Source organism: Perca fluviatilis, chromosome 2 (genome assembly GCF_010015445.1).
Source record: "Perca fluviatilis chromosome 2, GENO_Pfluv_1.0, whole genome shotgun sequence".
Taxonomy (NCBI): Eukaryota; Metazoa; Chordata; class Actinopteri; order Perciformes; family Percidae; genus Perca; species Perca fluviatilis.
Window position 1 is genome coordinate 22,008,394 of NC_053113.1, and position 18,556 is coordinate 22,026,949.

The following is an 18,556-nucleotide window of genomic DNA, read 5'->3' on the forward strand; positions in this document are numbered from 1 at the left end:
CTTGTGGCTAATTGTAGCTAAGTCTCCCGCCAGGGATGTCAATCTATCTTCTATAATCTAGTATTTATAATAACAGTAATTCCTGTCCTTTAAGGAGTCCTAAGGCCAGTGTTACTGCTGGTGTACGAGGCTTGACTCGCTTGCATCTCTGCGCCGTTCGCATGGATGTCTTAAGAGAACGAGCTCCGCTCTCTCTACCTGCCGCCTGGCACGGAACGCCCCTCCCCCATAACTATCCTCCAATCACAAGTATAGCTGCTGACTGACAGGTTTCTAGGCAAATCACACAGGCAGAACGCGTTTACTGACATCTCCAACTGGGAAAACAGTTACTGAAAAACTGCCTTAGCTGAACATAAGTTAACATTATCATGTAAACAGTCCAGTACAATATTTTATAACTGTTAAACTGATATTATCGGTTAAAGGTTTACTTGGACATACATGTTTAAACTTGCCTGTAAACAAAAACTAGTATGTCTGTGGTATTTCTGGCTCAAAGGCATAACCTTTACATTTCTCATCTGATTTCACTAAGTTGTGTATAATTACAGGCACCTTCGACTGGAAGGCAGCTTACGGAGAGACTGCTGAGAAGGCTTCAGGAAGTTCTGCAACGTCAGCCTGTGGATTTTGACTATTTACACTTACACTGTTTTTAAGTCATGAAATGGGACTTGTACCCTTCGCATAGGCCAGTACACATTAACCCTCATATGCATTATCATTGCATTTACTGTAATTTGTTAAGAAATATAGAGTCAAATTCTTACTTGAATATATTTATTTGTTATTCACTGAAAAGGTACAGATTTAACTGTTTTGCTGGAGCCCATACTGTAAATGCATGTCATTTCAAAAATTGTTAAGGATTAAAATCAGTACTACATATAAAGTAGTAGTGGTATTTGTCATTTTAAAATAACAAAACAAAATGTTTTTCCTGTGTTGTCCTGCCATGTTTATGTGTAAAGAATCACATAGTTCTGCCACAGTCTGCGGCCTCAGAGGGCACTGGATGGGTGGTAAAAGTACTCCACTGGCAGACTCTTCTGTCACGGTCCCCCCCAAGAAAAGATCTTGTATATCCTGTAATTGACAAGTAATGTTAAAAGACTGCAGTTGCTTTTAGAATACTTCACAAAACAATTACACTTTTTTGTAAATAAAATGCACACTTTAGGTGTGCATTTAATTTGTTATGCACATATGGCCATAATAAGCATCCAAAACAAAATTGAAAAAAAGGTTTAATTGAACATTTTGAAGCTGCACAGGGTCCTGGACAAGTCTGGTAGTGTCAAGGTCCCTCTGAGGCGTGGTCCAAACAGACTGTTATACAGTCTATCGGTACAAATATATAGTGGGTACAAAATAAATGCAGACTGTTGGAGGGATTTAGCAGGAACCCTCTTAAAGACTGACACATCAGTGCACTATTAATATCACTTTAAACCCCCAAGTGGGCTAGCTGATGTGGTATTAGCTCTGGCGGTTAGCTTTTTCAACGGGAGACTTAGCTACAATTAGCCACAAGTTAGCTGACGGTGTGCTAAGCATGGATGTATTAAGAGAACAGTTCTAACCTCTGCCACAGCTTAGGCCTACATTTAAAGTTAACACTAAACCAGCCTGCTTCTACGTGAAAAGAAATGGCAGAAATAAACAGACTTACTTGAGATTTGGAGGTTCCAGGTGAACTTGTGGAAGCCATTGCAGATATGGGTAATCTGTGAGGATGCCTGTGGAGCTGCGGCTCTCCCAGTAGCCTATGCAAATTACCTGTACACCACGCCCTTTGTCCCTCCCCTCAGGCCCCCCTCCCTCCCTACGCCAAAACAGTGACAGAAAGTTGAAACTGAAAACCAGTGACATTGTAAAAATCCTGACAGCGTAAAAAAAACTGTCACTGAAAAAGTCAGACATCAAGAAAAAATGTAGATTGGCATTGAAAAACCTATCATAATGCAAAAATATGTCAAAGTGAAATAAAATAATAGCATTGTGAGATTATTACTTTTTGATGTTTGTGTTTTATATTTCAGTTCAAAATTTTTCAGTTCCAATATTTGTTGTTTCAATGCCAATTTTTATTTTCAATACCACAGGTTACTGTCAATGTCCTGGCTCCATAAAGAACAACCAAGATCCTCTGCTCATTAGAGTAACATACAGCGAGACGTCATCCATGCGACTTTGAAGTGTGTAGTCTTTCAAATTACATATTTTCACAGTCTTATACTTCAACAGTTTAGCAATATACTGAGACTTTCCTGACTTGCGAAATTATCTATTCAACTGATGAATGTCATATGTATAATTCATGGCTCAATTCAAACGGGATCAAAAAATAATTTGTCTTTCCCCATTCACTACCGTTCATATTTTTTCTGAGTTAAGGTCCCATGGCGGTCCACCAGAAGGGGAGGGACTTCGCCTCTCTAGATAGCCTATGTCAGACAATGTAGACTGTGAAACCCTTGCTCTTTTTCATCTGTAATTTGTTGTGGTGCTCCTTGTTCTATGGTCTTATTAATAGGCCTGATCATAAAATGTCCATGTGCTCTAGAAGCAAAAGGAAATAAACACCACAACTTTATCCTAAGTAGGGCAGACATGAAGAAACATGACACACACACACACACACACACACACACCCTTTTTTTTTTTTTTTTTTTGCGTTTGCGAGCTTTTTACTTAATTGCCCCCTTACCTGACTGAGAAAAAAAAAAAAAGGGGGTTTTTTTTTTTTTCTTTCCTTTCCACATTTTGCTTTGATCCGCCTTCACCATCTCATCCCTTCACATCCTCCCTGGCAAGCTCAGCTTTAAGGTACAGCAATGTTTTTGATGTCATTGGGAATTTCTGTTCTATTCTGCATTTGAGACTTTGGGACTTTCATATTCGATCTTGGTAAGTTTTTATTTTTATAGTGCTTTTTAATTTTTTGCCATTCATGTTCTTACAATGTACAATATATTACTCAGATGCTTCATTTGAAGTAGCCGACTGTTTGTAAGGTTTTATGATACATGTACACCTTTGAATTGTATTATCCAACAAGTATGACATGCTTCAGAAGTTTTGTCCCCACCAGACATCACCCTAAGTTGAGAAGAATGAGCCGTATGGAGGGTCTGAGGGCCAACTCGTCTCAGTTCACTCTGGAGGGAGAACCCTTCCGCATCCTGGGGGGCTCCATCCATTACTTCCGTGTCCCCAGAGCCTACTGGGAGGACCGGCTGCTAAAGATGAAGGCCTGTGGCCTCAATACTCTCACAACGTAGGCTCCTAACTGCAACTCACGCCTCATATCACAGGAGTGTCACTATTATGTCACTTGAGAACTTAAAAAATAAAATCAAATGTTTGTATGGAATGGCTAACTAAACTGTTCACCTTAAAATGAAATAGAAACAAAGCAAATATCAGGATTTTTACAAGCCACTGGATTATTGCTTATAAGCTACAAATAAATGTTTTCTTACTTGCTTTTTTAGATATGTACCATGGAATCTGCATGAGCCTGAGAGAGGAACATTCAACTTCCAGGATCAGTTGGACCTCATGTAAGGCGTTGATGTTCTGTTTCTTTCTCTTTGTAGATGTAAATATCACTAAACTTCATGCAGAATGATTATTTTTTTAAAGAAATTAGAAGGTGTATCTGCCTTTCTCAGGGCCTATGTCAGTTTAGCCGCAGAGATGGGTCTGTGGGTGATCCTACGTCCTGGACCTTACATCTGCGCTGAATGGGACTTGGGCGGGTTGCCTAGGTAACACCATCTGCCCATTGCTTTAATACATTGCCATGTATTAGCAGTATGCAAAGAAGTTGTTCTTGTGTTTCTTTCAGCTGGTTGTTACAAGATAAAGGCATGCAGTTGAGGACAACTTATCCTGGATTTGTAAATGCTGTCAACAACTACTTTGACAAGCTTGTCTCTGTAATCAAACCTTTGATGGTAAGTCAAACTCAAAGTCTTGTAATAGTATTTCCTGAAAGAATAATTGGAGATTTCAGCTTATGTTTCCTCGTTTGTTTGCTCAGTTTGAAGAGGGAGGCCCAATCATTGCAGTTCAAGTTGAGAACGAGTATGGCTCATATGCCAAAGATGAGAAATACATGCCATTTATACAGAACGTGAGTTAAGTGATGTATTGCAATGCTCCTTTTTTACTGACATTTCACAATACATAATAATGTAATGAATTCCGCATATGTTCCTGTAGTGTCTACAGTCCAGAGGGATCAAGGAGCTCCTGCTGACTTCAGACAACTGGGAGGGCCTGAGATATGGAGGCATGGAGGGAGGTAATGAAGATAACCAAGATAGCTAACCCTTCAGTCAAAGGCGGGGGGGAGAAGTAATTTTTGGTGTTTTTAATTGACTCCTTAAAGTGTATTCTTTTGAGGATATTTTATTTTATTATGATTACATTTTTCTTCTTGAAACCTGAAACATGTTTATGAATATTACAGTTCCTAATGTACTTTGTCATTGTTTGACTTTGTCCTTCATTTTATCTAAATCTTGCTCATTTCAGTACTAAAAACAATAAACCTTCAGAGACTGTCGTTTGGAGCTATCCAGCACTTAGCTGACATGCAGGTAGGATTGTATTGGGTGGCTTTTGCACTCACTACTGATTACTTGTAACAGTGAAAATCTAAGACTTTGTAATTACTTTTGCATACCGTAGTATTGTGTAAGAGCATTGGCTAAAATCCAAAAAGGAAAATGCTGATTTTGTTTCTCATTAAAGCCATGCTGTGGCTCTATAATTACAGTAGAAAGATGTGTATTTAATACAGGCATTCTGTTTTGCGTAGCCCCAGAAACCTCTTATGGTGATGGAGTATTGGTCTGGCTGGTTTGATGTCTGGGGAGAACATCACCATGTGTTCCATCATGAGGGTATGGAAACACTTTTCAACCATCATTTTTCCAGTGAAAAATTGTGCTGAGCACATGCTCGTTTTCAGCATAACTCTACATTCCATTCTACACACTTACAAGCTTCACAATGGACAATGTCTGTTTTCAGACGTTCAGAATGTGACTTATTAGGTTCAACTATTGTTCAAGGGCACTCAACTGACGGAGAAGTACATTGCAGCCTTAACACATCAATCATTGCTACATATTGCTCTTTGTCATCATTAACTATTATATGGTTTACAGATATGCTAGCTGTTGTGTCAGAGATCCTGGAGAGAGGTATCTCCATTAATCTATACATGTTCCATGGGGGAACCAGCTTTGGCTTCATGAATGGAGCGATGGACTTTGGCACCTACAAACCTCAGGTCACCAGTTATGGTTGGTAGGAATGACCAAAGAACAAAGGATGTGTCTTTTATGAATGTGATTCCCCTTAACAAATGCATTGCTTCTTACTGTTTTTGCAGATTACGACGCTCCGCTATCTGAGGCTGGAGACTGCACACCAAAATATCAAGTCTTGAGGAATTTATTCAGCCAGTACTACTGTAATGTCTTCCACATCCATTACACATTTTATGAAAAACTATGTACACTTAGAAATTAATTTGATGACTTTATTACCCAATGTAATTGAGTCTGCCCTAATTATCATTATTGAAATGTTTATTGCCAACTCATGTTCCAGCTGCGCCTCTTCCTGAAGTGCCCTCTCCTCGGGAGAGGAGAGCATACGGCCCTGTTGCCATCCAGCAGCACCTGTCACTGTGGGACAGCCTGCACTTCACTGACAAGGTTAGCAGGTGGCAAACACCTGTCTGGTGTGACAGTGGATATATATAATGGAAATGTTTTTATCCAAACTGTGGATATATAAATATGTGGTGAACTTCAGACAGACAGGACATCTCTGTTATAAGCCTGTGTGTCTGCTTTGCTATCTGCACTTGGGTAGTGATGTAGCAATATGCTGCTCATGCTCAATGTCATGTCTCACACCTGGCAGCTCGGGATTGGTCATGCATCAATGTGTCAGTGTGTCATGTTTTTTTAGAAGTATCTGTCATATGCTGTTTGGTGGACTCTTTTATTCCAAGTGTGTTGCAGTGTCATGCATGCATACACATCTTGTATGATTTCAGTGAGAATGGAACTTCCTATCCCCAGCAGTGATGATGGTGTCTTGCCCTGCCTGTAAAACTACACATATAGAGATTTTGTTCCATTGGCTTCAGAGATCTGATTCAAGATGTTCTGCCATATTGCTGTATCTAACACGTTCTGTTTGACTATTCATTCAGCCATACAGGTCAGAGAGGCCGGTGAACATGGAGAATCTCCCTGTTAACAATAAAGATGGTCAGTCATATGGTTACACACTGTATGAAACCACCATCACCAATGGAGGAACCCTCACTTCCAGAAACAACATCAGAGATAGAGCACTGGTGAGAATCTACAGACTGGTCCACAGACAGACACACATAAATATACATGCATAATCAAGTTTCAGAATCTTTTTTTCTGAGGTTATACAACATGACTTTTTATTGTCTTTAGGTGTTTGTGGACAGACAATGTGTTGGTAGTTTGGACTACAAGACTCATGAACTGGCACTCCCTGATGTACAGGTACTGACTGTTGTGACTGTGTCTGTCCTCCCTATATCCCTTGTCCTTAGCTACTGAAAAACCTACATTTTTAAATTATACTTTAGATTTAGGGTGAGACCTACAGCATGTACACATGCCCATATGTCTAAAGCATCCCAGAAATATTTTTCTGACACGTCTTAATGTTGTCTTTGGAGAGAAGGAATATAGAACACAATATACTGTATTTGGAGGTGGTCACTGGTCAAGACATTTTTCCTGAGATGGTGTCAAGGTACAAGTGAGAAATTTAGTCCACTGGCAAAGCAAAAAAACAAAAATTCTAATAAATAGATTGTGTATGTTTCCTTCTGTTAAAGAAAGCAGAATAGTACAATACTCATTTCATTAAAACACTGTTGCTACATTTCTTATTCATAATTGAAAAACAATTTCCTTATTCAAATGTTATCTGCAGGATTGTAATTAATTCAGCAAAACATACAGCAACATTGGCAGTACATTATTGTGAGGTATTGCCCAAATGTTGTGTGATGGCTAAATATATAGCCAGATAGATTTAAGGTTTTTCAGAGTGCTTCTGAGTGCAGCAGATTCCAATTTTGGAGCATCTAATTGTGCTCAAACAAAATTAAACTTAAAAGTGGTTCTGAGATGCTGTATACATTACATGTGGACCCTATACGTGTATTCTCACTTATTTACTGTTTTCATTTGGCAAATTCACATGAGCAGAGACATATTGGATTGTCTCATTGTGATTACTTTTCTTTACTGAATAACTTTCCAAATTATATTGGTGTTATGTGCATTGAAGGGAGAGAAGACCTTGAGCTTGCTTGTGGAGAATTGTGGAAGAGTGAATTATGGTAAAGCTCTGGACGATCAGCGCAAAGGTATATTCTGCCTTCAAACATGTCTTGTGTTGTGCAGTACATTGGTTTATTGCGTACACCAGTTTTTGCGTACACCAGAATTTATGACTAGCCATTGTGCATTGCTAATTATATTATTATTATATGGTATAATATTTCAGACCTGAACTTAAGAACAGTTTTCCAGACTCAAATCAAACCATTCTTAACATAGATTTCAACAGTGTTTAAAGCTATAGGGCGTAGTTTCTGTCTCCCCCATGAGGAATTCTAAGTAATGACAACAAAACTGTCAGCCCATCCACATGATACGATACAAGCGATCGCGCACCACCCCCACCCCTCCTCCACGCAGTTGCTAGTAGCCAAGGAGGACACAGAGGAATAAAAAAAATATGATGGAGGCAATTATCTTCACTTGATTTTCAGTGCACGAAAGTCGCCAGATGACACCAGTTTCTGAACATAGCCATACTGAGAAATACGGAGAGAGTTGTGTGGAGCTGATAGTCTTAATTAGCTTTGTATCAACTCATTTGGCAATGGCTTGAATGTAACGGATGTCCATTAATATAAAAAAGTTACGCACTGAAGCCTTAAGCCAAGTGAAGTATTAAAACATAAAAAAATGTTGCTTGGACACTGAAAATCAATTCAGTTTACTTAAACAAGTCAAATCACTGCCACTGTGTACAATGACTGACTTGTTCTGTCTGTCTCAACAAAACCTCGTATTGTATTACAGGCATCGTGGGTGACATTCTGTTGAATCACGCCCCTCTTAGAGGATTTACCATCTTCTGTTTAGACATGAAGCCAGGCTTTATGAAAAGGTTGGTTAACTAAATTAATTTTTTTTCATTCTGTAAAAATGGCCTGACTACTAGACCTCCTCATTGACACTGATATACATTTGCTGGTTATAAATTAAAGGGCAGATCAACCCTAAAATATCCAATAATCGGTTTGTAAATCACAGAACTCAGTTATTATGCTTTGCCAAATCCTTCTCAGCTCATAATGTAATGTTGATTTCAGTTTTGCATTTTTACAGTTTCATATGAACGTTTGATCTTGTTTCAGATTAATGAGTTCAGGTCAATGGAAGTCTGACTTCAAGTCGCCCTCCATTCCAGGATTTTTCCAGGCCAGACTGTATGTGGATGGTCCTCCCAGAGACACCTTCATCATACTGCCTGTGAGTTTTCCTTTATGTGAAACTGCATATGTTATGACTATGCAATTTCTTGTACTGATCTACTATTTCTTATATTAATTTATAATACAGTATTTCGCATGCATGTTTAATAAAAGCATATTACACACAATCTCTAATTGAGACAAGTATTTTGAATATGTTTGACACATTCTACATCAGTGTTATACTGCAGTTAATTGGTATTTTAACAAGTTGAAAACAAACAGTCCACATCAAATTGCTGATCAAACCAGTGCATCCATCCACAGGGTTGGGGTAAAGGAGCCGTGTTTGTCAATGGGCAGAACCTTGGACGTCACTGGTTCATTGGTCCCCAGCATTTCCTTTATCTCCCAGGACCTTGGCTCAGAAGTGGAGAAAATCAGGTACACTGATGAATGATAGATATAAATAAAGTTCACCTCTTCTTTCTATTTTTTTTCCCGAGATGATTTGTGGCAAATTGTGTATGTAAAATTTATATGTTTCATGTTCTCTTTCAGATAGTTGTTTTCGAGGAACAAAAAGCGGATGACAAAATACTGTTTGCTGAAAATCCTGATCATGGAAAGACAATTGATGTTTACAAACTCCCCTTTTGCACACTGCTGTAAAAATAATGTACAGCAACAACACACTTTCATGCACACTATATGGAGATATACGTTTATTGATACAGTTTTTCATATGATTTAAAGGTATTAATTTACTAACCATGTGTTTAATTACATTTCTTTTTATTTTCAATTGATATTGTACACTTTAGTTTTTTTTTTCTTCTATTTAAAACCTTAAATTCAACTATGCAACATCGTCTGATTTGTCTTGTTTTCTCATTTCAGTATGACCTTTGCTCTGATTAGAAATAACGACGTTTGACCCAGAGTGGCTCTGGTTTGACCCTTTGACAGCGTGACACGCCCTCACAAGCTTCTCATTGGACCAGAGACTTGTACTTCATACATACACTTGATACACTGTTAGAGCGACACTCTCTCTAAACACAGATCCACACACAGCCAAATCAATTTCACCAGAAACAAAGCCCGGTAACCGGAAAAGATGTCCTCCTTTACTTCACAATAAAGGGTAAACATATTTATACTGCCCAACACGGACAAATATCTATGATTTCATTTCTGGCAAGTACTATTGAAGTAATAGTCATATTTCTTTGATTATATGAATATGGATATGCATATGGTTGAAGTTATAGAAAATATATAATAAACCCCAATTATAACCTGTAATATGGACACTTTGTGCCTGTGGGTTTATTTTGAAAATAATAGCCGGAAGTTCCACATGCAGTTCTAACTAGCTTGACTTGTAAATATATCCGCTGGTGTTCCTGTGTCGGCACAGCAATTACAGGAAGAGCACTCGGTAATTTCAACTAGTGTCGACTACGTGTTCTTAACAGCCTTTTGTCAATAACCTGATATTAGCTCATTTCACAGTGAACGTACCAGTGAAATTAAGACTTTCGAAATGGGAGTATAGTGGTTGTAAGAGCAGCTCCAGAGTACCTTAGCCTAGCCGAGCTGAGCTGCTGAACTGCAACAGTTAAGAGTAGGTTTGGATGTTAAGTTTAGCTAAGTTGAGTTTTTATAAATAAAGGTTTGCTTCCACATCCTGACATGGAGTCATTTGGAACCATTGGCACAGTTCTTGGATGCTCTGCGGGCATTGCGGTGGGTGGGCTTGTGTTTGCAGCCTACAAACTTGGTTTACTCTACCAGTTGTTTCACAAGGTAGGTTGTCACAATTCAACATTGCAGTTCTAAACTATGCTTTGCTATTCCTCTCTCCACATGCATTTTTATCTTAAAGCATCGTTGCACAAATCAAACGTAGCAAATACAGCTGCATTATCTGGCTTTAGAAAATCACCTGTGCTATGTAGGTTGTCCACAGGTGAAAGGTGAAAGGTAAGATGGCCTCTAATCACGTTAACTTTGACCAACCTTGTGGTTTTCTAGCACAAAGGCTATCTCTATATATAGATCGTTAGTGTGATTGCACAAAGCCCTGATCTACATAACCTCTGCAAGCCAGAACAATATGTGGTTGTTGTGAAATATAAAAGACCAGTGGAGTGAATAGATAGTGTGACCTTTTAGATATGTTATCAACTCACACTGACAGCCGCTTATATATGACAGTGAGCTTTTTTTGTATCCTCTGTTAAATCAGTGAGCTATCAGGCATTGTCTTAATATTCACTGACTTGTCCTTTATTCTGTCCTCTGACTCACTTTAGACTGAGACGAAGAGCCCACGACATGGTGGCGAGAGCGTGGCAGAGGTGCTCCGCGCCCACGGGGTCAAGTACGTTTTCACCCTTGTCGGTGGACACATCTCGCCTATCCTGGTGGCTTGCGAGAAGTTGGGCATCCGCATTGTGGACACCAGACATGAGGCCACTGCTGTCTTCGCTGCTGATGCTGTGGCGAGACTCTCAGGTGCAGATTTATGAACAAGAATGACCCTCAGTCTTATTGAAGCTCACATTGGTGTTACCGGAAGTTATGCAGAATAAAGGAATTGGGTGTGCTGTTGGTAAAGGGCTGTCCCGCTGCGGTAGTTGTACTTCAGGTCAAACACAGGTGTGTAACTGACAGCGTTAATAGTGGCTGGATAACATTTCGGCAGTATATTTTGTAGTATTTTGGCATTGGTACAGCAAACAATCTTTTATAGTAATACGTTTAGATAGAACTGTCTCAGTGTTTAGTTAGATCCTTGAGTCAGTCGTGAGTGTGTGTTTTTTGGGGCTTGTTGATAGCAATCTTGATTGTCTCTCCACCAGGAACTGTTGGCATAGCAGCAGTGACTGCTGGCCCAGGCCTCACTAACACAGTGACAGCAGTGAAGAATGCTCAGATGGCTGAATCTCCATTGCTGCTCATGGGAGGAGCTGCTGGTACACTACTTCAGGTATGATGTGTGTAAACTAGTTACACTTCATGATAACTTTTCTCTAACCTCTCCATCAACTGTGCTTGTGCGACAGGGCAGAGGAGCGCTGCAAGATATCGATCAGATGTCTCTCTTCAAGCCGCTGTGTAAGTTCTGTGCCTCCATCAGGACTATCAGGGAGATTGTGCCTACTGTCAGGAAAGCCCTAGCCATCGCCCAGTCGGGAACTCCTGGACCCGTTTTCATAGAGTTCCCCATCGACACGCTCTATCCCTACCATCTTGTGTCCAAAGAGTTTGGAGTTAAGAACCCTCCCAAAGGCCTGATGGGCAAAATTGTCTCATGGTATGTTATCAGCATTTCTTGTATACTATGCACGTTACTATTTAGTGTTGTGTAAAAGCACAAAAAAGTATGGAGATAAGAAGATCAGTTGACTCCAGAGAATTATAAAATTACAGTTGCATGAAAATAAAGTGTAAAGAGTGTTGTACGTGACTAAAATCAGCAACTTTATAAGTGAAGTGAAATGAGAATTGTTACATTGCTAGACATCACTTAATAGCCTGCAGGGTGACATGGGAGCCCCCAAGTCTGGAACACATACCTTGTAAACTCACCATTTTTGGTTCTGGTCTGACCTGGATCTTTTATACAACCTAGAACTTTTGCTCTTTTTTTCTCTCCCCACGATTCATGTCATTTCCAACTGTGAAATAATAAAGGCAAAAATGCAATAATGCATATACGATTATTTCACATGATGGTTGAATTTTGTTTATTTATTTTTTTTTTAATAAGATGTTGCTCATTTTTAGTCATTCATTCGTCAGTCTTTATTTTAGTACAGTATTAAGATGACTAAACCAGAGTTTTAATTTTTGATGCAGTTTTTTTTCTTTCAATACAAATCAGGTACAAAAGTGCATAGAGCTGGTGAGTCGAGCCAAGAAACCTGTTATTCTGCTGGGTAGCCAAGCAACACTACCCCCGACGCCAGCCGATGACATCAGGTAAAGGACATTGTTTTTGGTTGCTCACGGTTGATCCTAGAACATACTCAAATTCTGGGGCTTACATTAGTTTTTCCCATTTTAATTCGAAAAGCATTGATGTTTTCTTTGGTAATTTTACTTAGCAATGCTCATATGGGCAATTTTCCCCCCCCTGCTTCATAGGAAGGCATTGGAGGACCTGGGTATCCCATGCTTCCTTGGGGGCATGTCCCGTGGCATGCTGGGTAAAGACAGCCCCATCCACATCAGACAGAACAGGCGAGATGCTCTGAAGGAGGCTGACGTGGTGCTATTAGCAGGTCAGGTACACCGTCTTACAGTTTAAATCATATATATTAACATATCAATAACAGTTTATAATGTATTTAACAATTCAGAAATTATATTAATTCTTTATATAAGGTTTCATCGAGTGACAGCTGTTCCTTGCAAAAATAAACTGAAACCCACTCTGGACGTTGCTTTTATGTTTGTTGAAATACTGTTGGAGGTTGAACTGTATTAGTAGCCAGTATAGCCACAGGCTGTCCAGAATTCCTAGAGAAATGTTCATATTGCCTGTTAACGTTTGCAGGCACTGTGTGTGACTTCCGGCTGAGCTACGGCAGAGTTCTCAACAGACGCAGTAAGATCATCGCTGTCAACAGAGATAAGTTGCAGCTGATGAAAAACTCAGATATGTTCTGGAAACCAACTATAGCAATTCAGGGTATGTTCACAGTCTGCCATCATGATGCATGATCCTAATTATAGTAACAATGTCTCATTTTAGATCTCTACTGATTAGTGTAGAATGTGCCAGTTTTAGAAAACCTTTTGTCACTTTCCTTCTATACCTAACACCCTATATCATTAGAAATTATCAAAATACAGTATGTATGATATGTATTGTTTCAGCATTGTGAATGTAAGCATACATGTTTGACTATGGATTTATACTCCAGGGTTGGACCTTATGGCAAATACATCAGTTCAATAGTAAGAGTCTAAAATATTGCTCTATTTTAGGTGATGCTGGTTCATTTTTAGTGCGGCTTTCCAATGGCCTGAAGGGCCATCGCTGTCCAGAGGAATGGTCTCAGAGCCTCAAAGCAGGAGATGTGACCAAAGAAAATGCAAACAGGTGAGCAGAGGGGATGATCCCTGGTCCCTAATCTGTGAGTGTGTCAGCATTTATTGTAAAACCATCCGTTAAACCTCTGTTCTCTAAAATAAAAATAAAAAAAGGTTCTGGATAGATGTTAAATCATAAAAACGCAAACACAATTTCATCAATATTGTAACTACAACTCTCTAACTACAAAATCATGTCTCCATCAACTCAACTACAGTATTTTTTTATTTCAGGGCTAAAGCTGATGAGAAGACCGAACGCCACTTAAATCCCTTGAAAGTCCTCCACTGTGTGGATGAGGTGATGGCGGAGGACAGCATCATTGTTGCCGATGGGGGTGATTTTGTTGGAAGTGCTGCTTACATAATGAGACCAAGAGGACCTATGCGATGGCTAGATCCAGGTTAGATCACATGAACCGAACAACAATTCGTTTATCTAGAACTTTTGTGATTAAACCAATAGATGTTTAGTTATTTAAATGTTTGAGAGAGAGAGAGAGAGAGAGAGAGAGAGAGAGAGAGAGAGAGAGAGAGAGAGAGAGAGAGAGAGAGAGAGAGAGAGAGAGAGAGAGAGAGAGAGAGAGAGAGAGAGAGAGAGAGAGAGAGAGAGAGAGAGAGAGAGAGAGAGAGAGAGAGAATTTAATGATGAAAATGAAAAAAAAAAAACAGTTGATTTCAGTTGTTTGTTGATGTCACTTTTTTCACACCACATGAAGACGTTAGTGCACAGAACAAAATGCTGTTGTAGTCAAGTTAATATATAAAGGCCAAAATCACAAGAGTGAGCTACTAATCACAAGTTGTTTTGTCTGTATTACAGCAATATATTCTGAGGTAAATCATGCTTTTTTTTTTTTTTGCTGTCCTAGTGACAAAACTTTACTGTCCCTTGTCCCTACAGGAGCCTTTGGGACCCTGGGAGTTGGAGGAGGATTTGCCTTGGGGGCAAAACTGTGCCGGCCTGAATCTGAGGTGTTGTATTGATTCAGGCATTTATAAAAGTGCTTTGTCTGATCACGTATTGATCAAGGTTCACCCTGTATGAATTTAATGCTACATTTTGGTGCCTTTCAGGTGTGGATAGTGTATGGTGACGGCTCCTTAGGATACAGTGTTGCAGAGTTTGACACATTCACTAGACACAAGGTAAAGTCACTAATCCTAATATTTACATTATACATATGTAAGCAACTCTATGATCCATAATACATGTGCAATGCTGGAATAAATATTGCAAATATAAAGGACGTGCCAGTATCAGTATCAACACACCAATAACAATAATTTGGTGTTAAGTTGTCCCACCTCAACTGGTGAAATAGGAGAGCGAGGTATTTGCCATTCAAGTGCAGTCTGCAGTTACAGTTTTGGGCCTCCGTGCCGGAGATAGCCGTGGCCAGAGGCATTATGTTATCGGGTTGTCTGTCTATCCATATGTTTGTTTGTCCACCCCTTTTTTTGTGAACACAATATCTCAGGACCCCCTGGAGGGAATTCCTTCAAATTTGAAACTTGAACACAAGGATGAACTGATTAGATTTTAGGGGTCAAAGTACCAGGTAACTGTGACCTTACATTCGTCCCATTCTCATGAATGTGATATCTCAGGAACGCCTGGAGGGAATCTCTTTAAATTTGGCACAAACGTTTACTTGGACTCAAGGATAAACTGATTAGATGTTGGAGGTCAAGGTGACTGTGACCTCACACTTTTTGGTCCATAACTCAAGAATTCCTATGCTGATTATGAGAACATCTCACACAAATGTCTAATAGGATAAAATGATGAAGTGATGACATTTTATATCCAGAAGGTAAAAGCTCAACTTCACTGTGACATCATAAAACACTTTTCTGGCCATTATTCAATTCCATAACTCAGAAACAGAAGGGGAGACTGTGACCATATTTCCCATTTGGTCAGATTCTGAATTGGTGACACTAATCTTGGGTGTCCACCTTGAAACTGTGGTGACTGTATAGATCTTCTGTGCTGCCGGGTTGAAGATGTATTTGAAGCATCCATGTTTTAATAAATTGTTTCAAAGTATTCAATACATATTGTATGAGTCTGAACAGACGTGGATGTAAACTGCAACTTGACTGGTTGGCGGATGCATACGACCGCAATGCGGTAATTCTAGTTCTCTTTGTTTTCTTGTGCTAATCCAAATGTTTGCTCTTTCTTTTCCCCAGACACCAGTTATAGCTGTGGTGGGAAATGACGCATGTTGGAGTCAGATATCCAGAGAGCAGGTTCCCATACTTGGCAGCAACGTGGCGTGTGGCCTTGCGTTTACAGGTAAATTTGTGTGTGTGTGTGTGTGTGTGTGTGTGTGTGTGTGTGTGTGTGTGTGTGTGTATATGTATATGTATGTATATATATATATATATATATATATAAGTGAAAACCATTTCAGGTGACTACCTCATGAAGCTCATTGAGAGAACACCAAGGGTTTGCAGAGTTATCAAAAAAGCAAAGGGTGGCTACTTTGAAGAATCTAAAATATAAGACATGTTTTCAGTTATTTCACACTTTTTTGTTAAGTACATAATTCCATATGTGTTCATTCATAGTTTTGATGCCTTCAGTGAGAATCTACAATGTAAATAGTCATGAAAATAAAGGAAACGCATTGAATGAGAAGGTGTGTCCAAACTTTTGGACTGTACTGTGTATGTATGTATGTATGTATGTATGTATGATGGCAAATTATATTTTGTTATCCCTTTTTTGCAGATTATCATTTAGTGGCAGATGGTTACGGTGGTAAGGGCTACCTTGTAGGGCGGGAGGATGAGGACAGGCTAAGCGACATCATCCGCCAGGCTCAGAGGGAGGCCCAGGAGGGCAAGGCTACACTTCTCAATGTTCTGATAGGGAAGACCAACTTTAGAGAGGGCTCTATCTCTGTATAGAGCAGCTGTGATTTTTTAGAACTCCTTCCTTTACCCTTGGATCTTCATAGACTTTACTATCAGGCTCTATGAGGGGTTTTAGAGAGAAGGAAGATAGTGCTGGATACTGTGTAGAGCCATGACCAGACCAATGCTAATCCTTTGTGCCCTTAAAGCCATATTTCACTTTGGTAATGGAAAATTACTTCACAGTGTGCTGATCTCCTACAAGACTTTATGAACCATCACTTACTTCCCTCCTCAGACAAGTCAGAAATCATACTAGTAAGACATCTGCAAACACCAGAATAAGGACTCTGATATTTCAATATCAAAGTGTAATTATTTATAAATCTGCAGTCTATGTTATTTACTACTGTATTACATTATACTTGAGTGAAGTACTACAGCTCCAGATCTGCCAGCCTAGAAACTAAATCTTTTGTTGTGCCTCGTGCAACTTTGATGTCCATGTTGTGGATAATTGCTGCATTTTAAAAAGGGAAGGAGTGAGAAATCAGAATATCTTGCTTTGTTAAGGGTTTTTACCTCTTCAGGAGCTTGTGGTTAGACTTTTGACCTTTAAACAGCCTATTATAACTTTCTTGCAAATAAACCAGTGACTGAAAATCATATGTAAGAGAGAGCATTGATAAAAGTTATCCAATGCGACCAGTATGCCTTTTCTCCTGTTAGTTAATGAACGAAGAGCCTTTTTCTGGGGAGACATTCAACTTTACAGCTGTAATGTTCTTTATTGGTTGATGATTTGGGATAAAAATGTGTTCAATGAAAAATATTTTTTGAATGTTGAAGATTGACAAATTGTATGCCTTTTAATGTTTGCGTCTTCGAATACAATTGATATGTGTAGATTGAATATGTGTCTGCTGATTCAGTTATGTATTTGCATATTTAATACTCACTTGTATGCATTGATGTGGGCATATAAATATGCCTATACCCAATATGTATTGCACTATAATTATAAATTATTTACTCACCCAGGTAAACACGTGTGGATCATCTCACTCCAAAATACATGTATATTGCTGTTCCATTTGGTACTTTGAGGAAAGTACATCAAACGTTTGATCATACAATGTTAATTTGGGTTCATTCTCAAATAAATTGAAAAAGGAAAGAGTGGTCTTTTGAAATACTTTTGCCACATAACTGAGTCTGAATCTGTGTAGAGATTTGAGAAAATCAGACCTTCACACCACTCAGATTCATTGCAAAGAAAGCATTACAGCTGTATTTAATATTGACACTCGTTGCAACTTGAACTGAAAATCTGGCAAGAGCTGGAACATAGAGGTACTGTGTATATTTTATGAAGCTTGGACCCTATTAATGTCAACAGGTCCGCTTGTAAAGTTATGGGGTAGGACGTCTGCTTTACGGCTCCTAATAAGGCATTTTCCCTGTATTTTTGGAAACACTAAAAAGCATAAAGAGTTTACTCAGGCCACCTGTACCCATACCCATGGTGCAAGGGGTCCCACATTCTCAGGGTAAATATTTGATGTACTAATAAGTATTAGAAATCAATTACAGCAATACCTTTTGTGGGGTCCATAACAATGTCTTTACCTGGATTTGTTATGGTCTAACTTTGCTAGGTGTACAGGGAGACACTACCACTAGCAGAGTGGTTCAAAACTTCTGTACCATTTCCACATCAGCTATCAACTTGACACAACCATTATCATACAGTATTTGTAAGTAACCTTTTTTTGCAACATTTGATAGAACATACGTGGTTTACATCAGACAAAAATCCTGAAGGATTTTAATAGCAAATATTTTGTTTTTGTTGAGAAGCTGTGACTTTTGCCTTAAATACTTAAAAAAAATGCAGTTGTTATTTTAAACAGAAGATGGCAGGCTAGAAGCAGTTTTCCTGTAGTAGTCTATACTGACGTGTTACTCTTATGGGACAGGGAGAAAAGCATACGTATTAGG

The 18,556-nt window shown here is 39.1% G+C and overlaps 2 protein-coding genes across 9 annotated transcripts; both read left to right on the plus strand.

The window, feature by feature from the left end:
• The first annotated feature begins 2,789 nt into the window (after positions 1 to 2,789).
• On the plus strand, positions 2,790 to 9,892 carry LOC120572799 (beta-galactosidase-1-like protein 2). 8 transcript variants are annotated; one of them, XM_039822297.1, is made up of 19 exons: positions 2,790 to 2,832; positions 3,098 to 3,283; positions 3,501 to 3,569; positions 3,681 to 3,776; positions 3,857 to 3,965; positions 4,052 to 4,144; positions 4,234 to 4,315; positions 4,549 to 4,613; positions 4,835 to 4,919; positions 5,187 to 5,324; positions 5,414 to 5,494; positions 5,635 to 5,741; positions 6,248 to 6,394; positions 6,507 to 6,578; positions 7,378 to 7,456; positions 8,181 to 8,268; positions 8,519 to 8,633; positions 8,903 to 9,019; positions 9,137 to 9,443. In XM_039822297.1, the coding sequence occupies exons 2-19, from the start codon at positions 3,120 to 3,122 to the stop codon at positions 9,245 to 9,247; spliced, it is 1,818 nt and encodes a 605-aa protein (XP_039678231.1). In that variant the 5' UTR covers positions 2,790 to 2,832; positions 3,098 to 3,119; the 3' UTR covers positions 9,248 to 9,443. The 8 variants fall into 8 exon arrangements, 7 of the variants coding, with proteins under 7 accessions (XP_039678231.1, XP_039678205.1, XP_039678222.1 ...); XM_039822271.1 differs by having other exon boundaries at positions 2,800 to 2,913; positions 3,065 to 3,283; XM_039822288.1 differs by having other exon boundaries at positions 2,800 to 2,913; positions 3,080 to 3,283.
• An 87-nt stretch (positions 9,893 to 9,979) lies between these two features.
• On the plus strand, positions 9,980 to 17,732 carry ilvbl (ilvB (bacterial acetolactate synthase)-like). Its single transcript, XM_039788863.1, has 13 exons — positions 9,980 to 10,387; positions 10,897 to 11,098; positions 11,446 to 11,573; positions 11,650 to 11,946; positions 12,471 to 12,568; positions 12,734 to 12,870; positions 13,146 to 13,280; positions 13,580 to 13,694; positions 13,919 to 14,088; positions 14,589 to 14,659; positions 14,762 to 14,833; positions 15,884 to 15,989; positions 16,431 to 17,732. The coding sequence occupies exons 1-13, from the start codon at positions 10,274 to 10,276 to the stop codon at positions 16,607 to 16,609; spliced, it is 1,824 nt and encodes a 607-aa protein (XP_039644797.1). The 5' UTR covers positions 9,980 to 10,273; the 3' UTR covers positions 16,610 to 17,732.
• Positions 17,733 to 18,556: the final 824 nt, after the last annotated feature.

Excerpts from the sequence above, each read along its gene's own strand:
- LOC120572799 (XM_039822263.1), top strand. The coding sequence starts at position 3,033 with ATGTACACCTTTGAATTGTATTATCCAACAAGTATGACATGCTTCAGA. Across the intron at positions 3,777-3,856 it reads GACTTGGGCGGGTTGCCTAG|CTGGTTGTTACAAGATAAAG; the intron begins GTAACACCATCT and ends TGTTTCTTTCAG. Across the intron at positions 5,495-5,634 it reads TTTATTCAGCCAGTACTACT|CTGCGCCTCTTCCTGAAGTG; the intron begins GTAATGTCTTCC and ends CTCATGTTCCAG.
- ilvbl (XM_039788863.1), top strand. The coding sequence starts at position 10,274 with ATGGAGTCATTTGGAACCATTGGCACAGTTCTTGGATGCTCTGCGGGC. Across the intron at positions 13,281-13,579 it reads ACCAACTATAGCAATTCAGG|GTGATGCTGGTTCATTTTTA; the intron begins GTATGTTCACAG and ends GCTCTATTTTAG. Across the intron at positions 14,089-14,588 it reads TATGCGATGGCTAGATCCAG|GAGCCTTTGGGACCCTGGGA; the intron begins GTTAGATCACAT and ends TTGTCCCTACAG.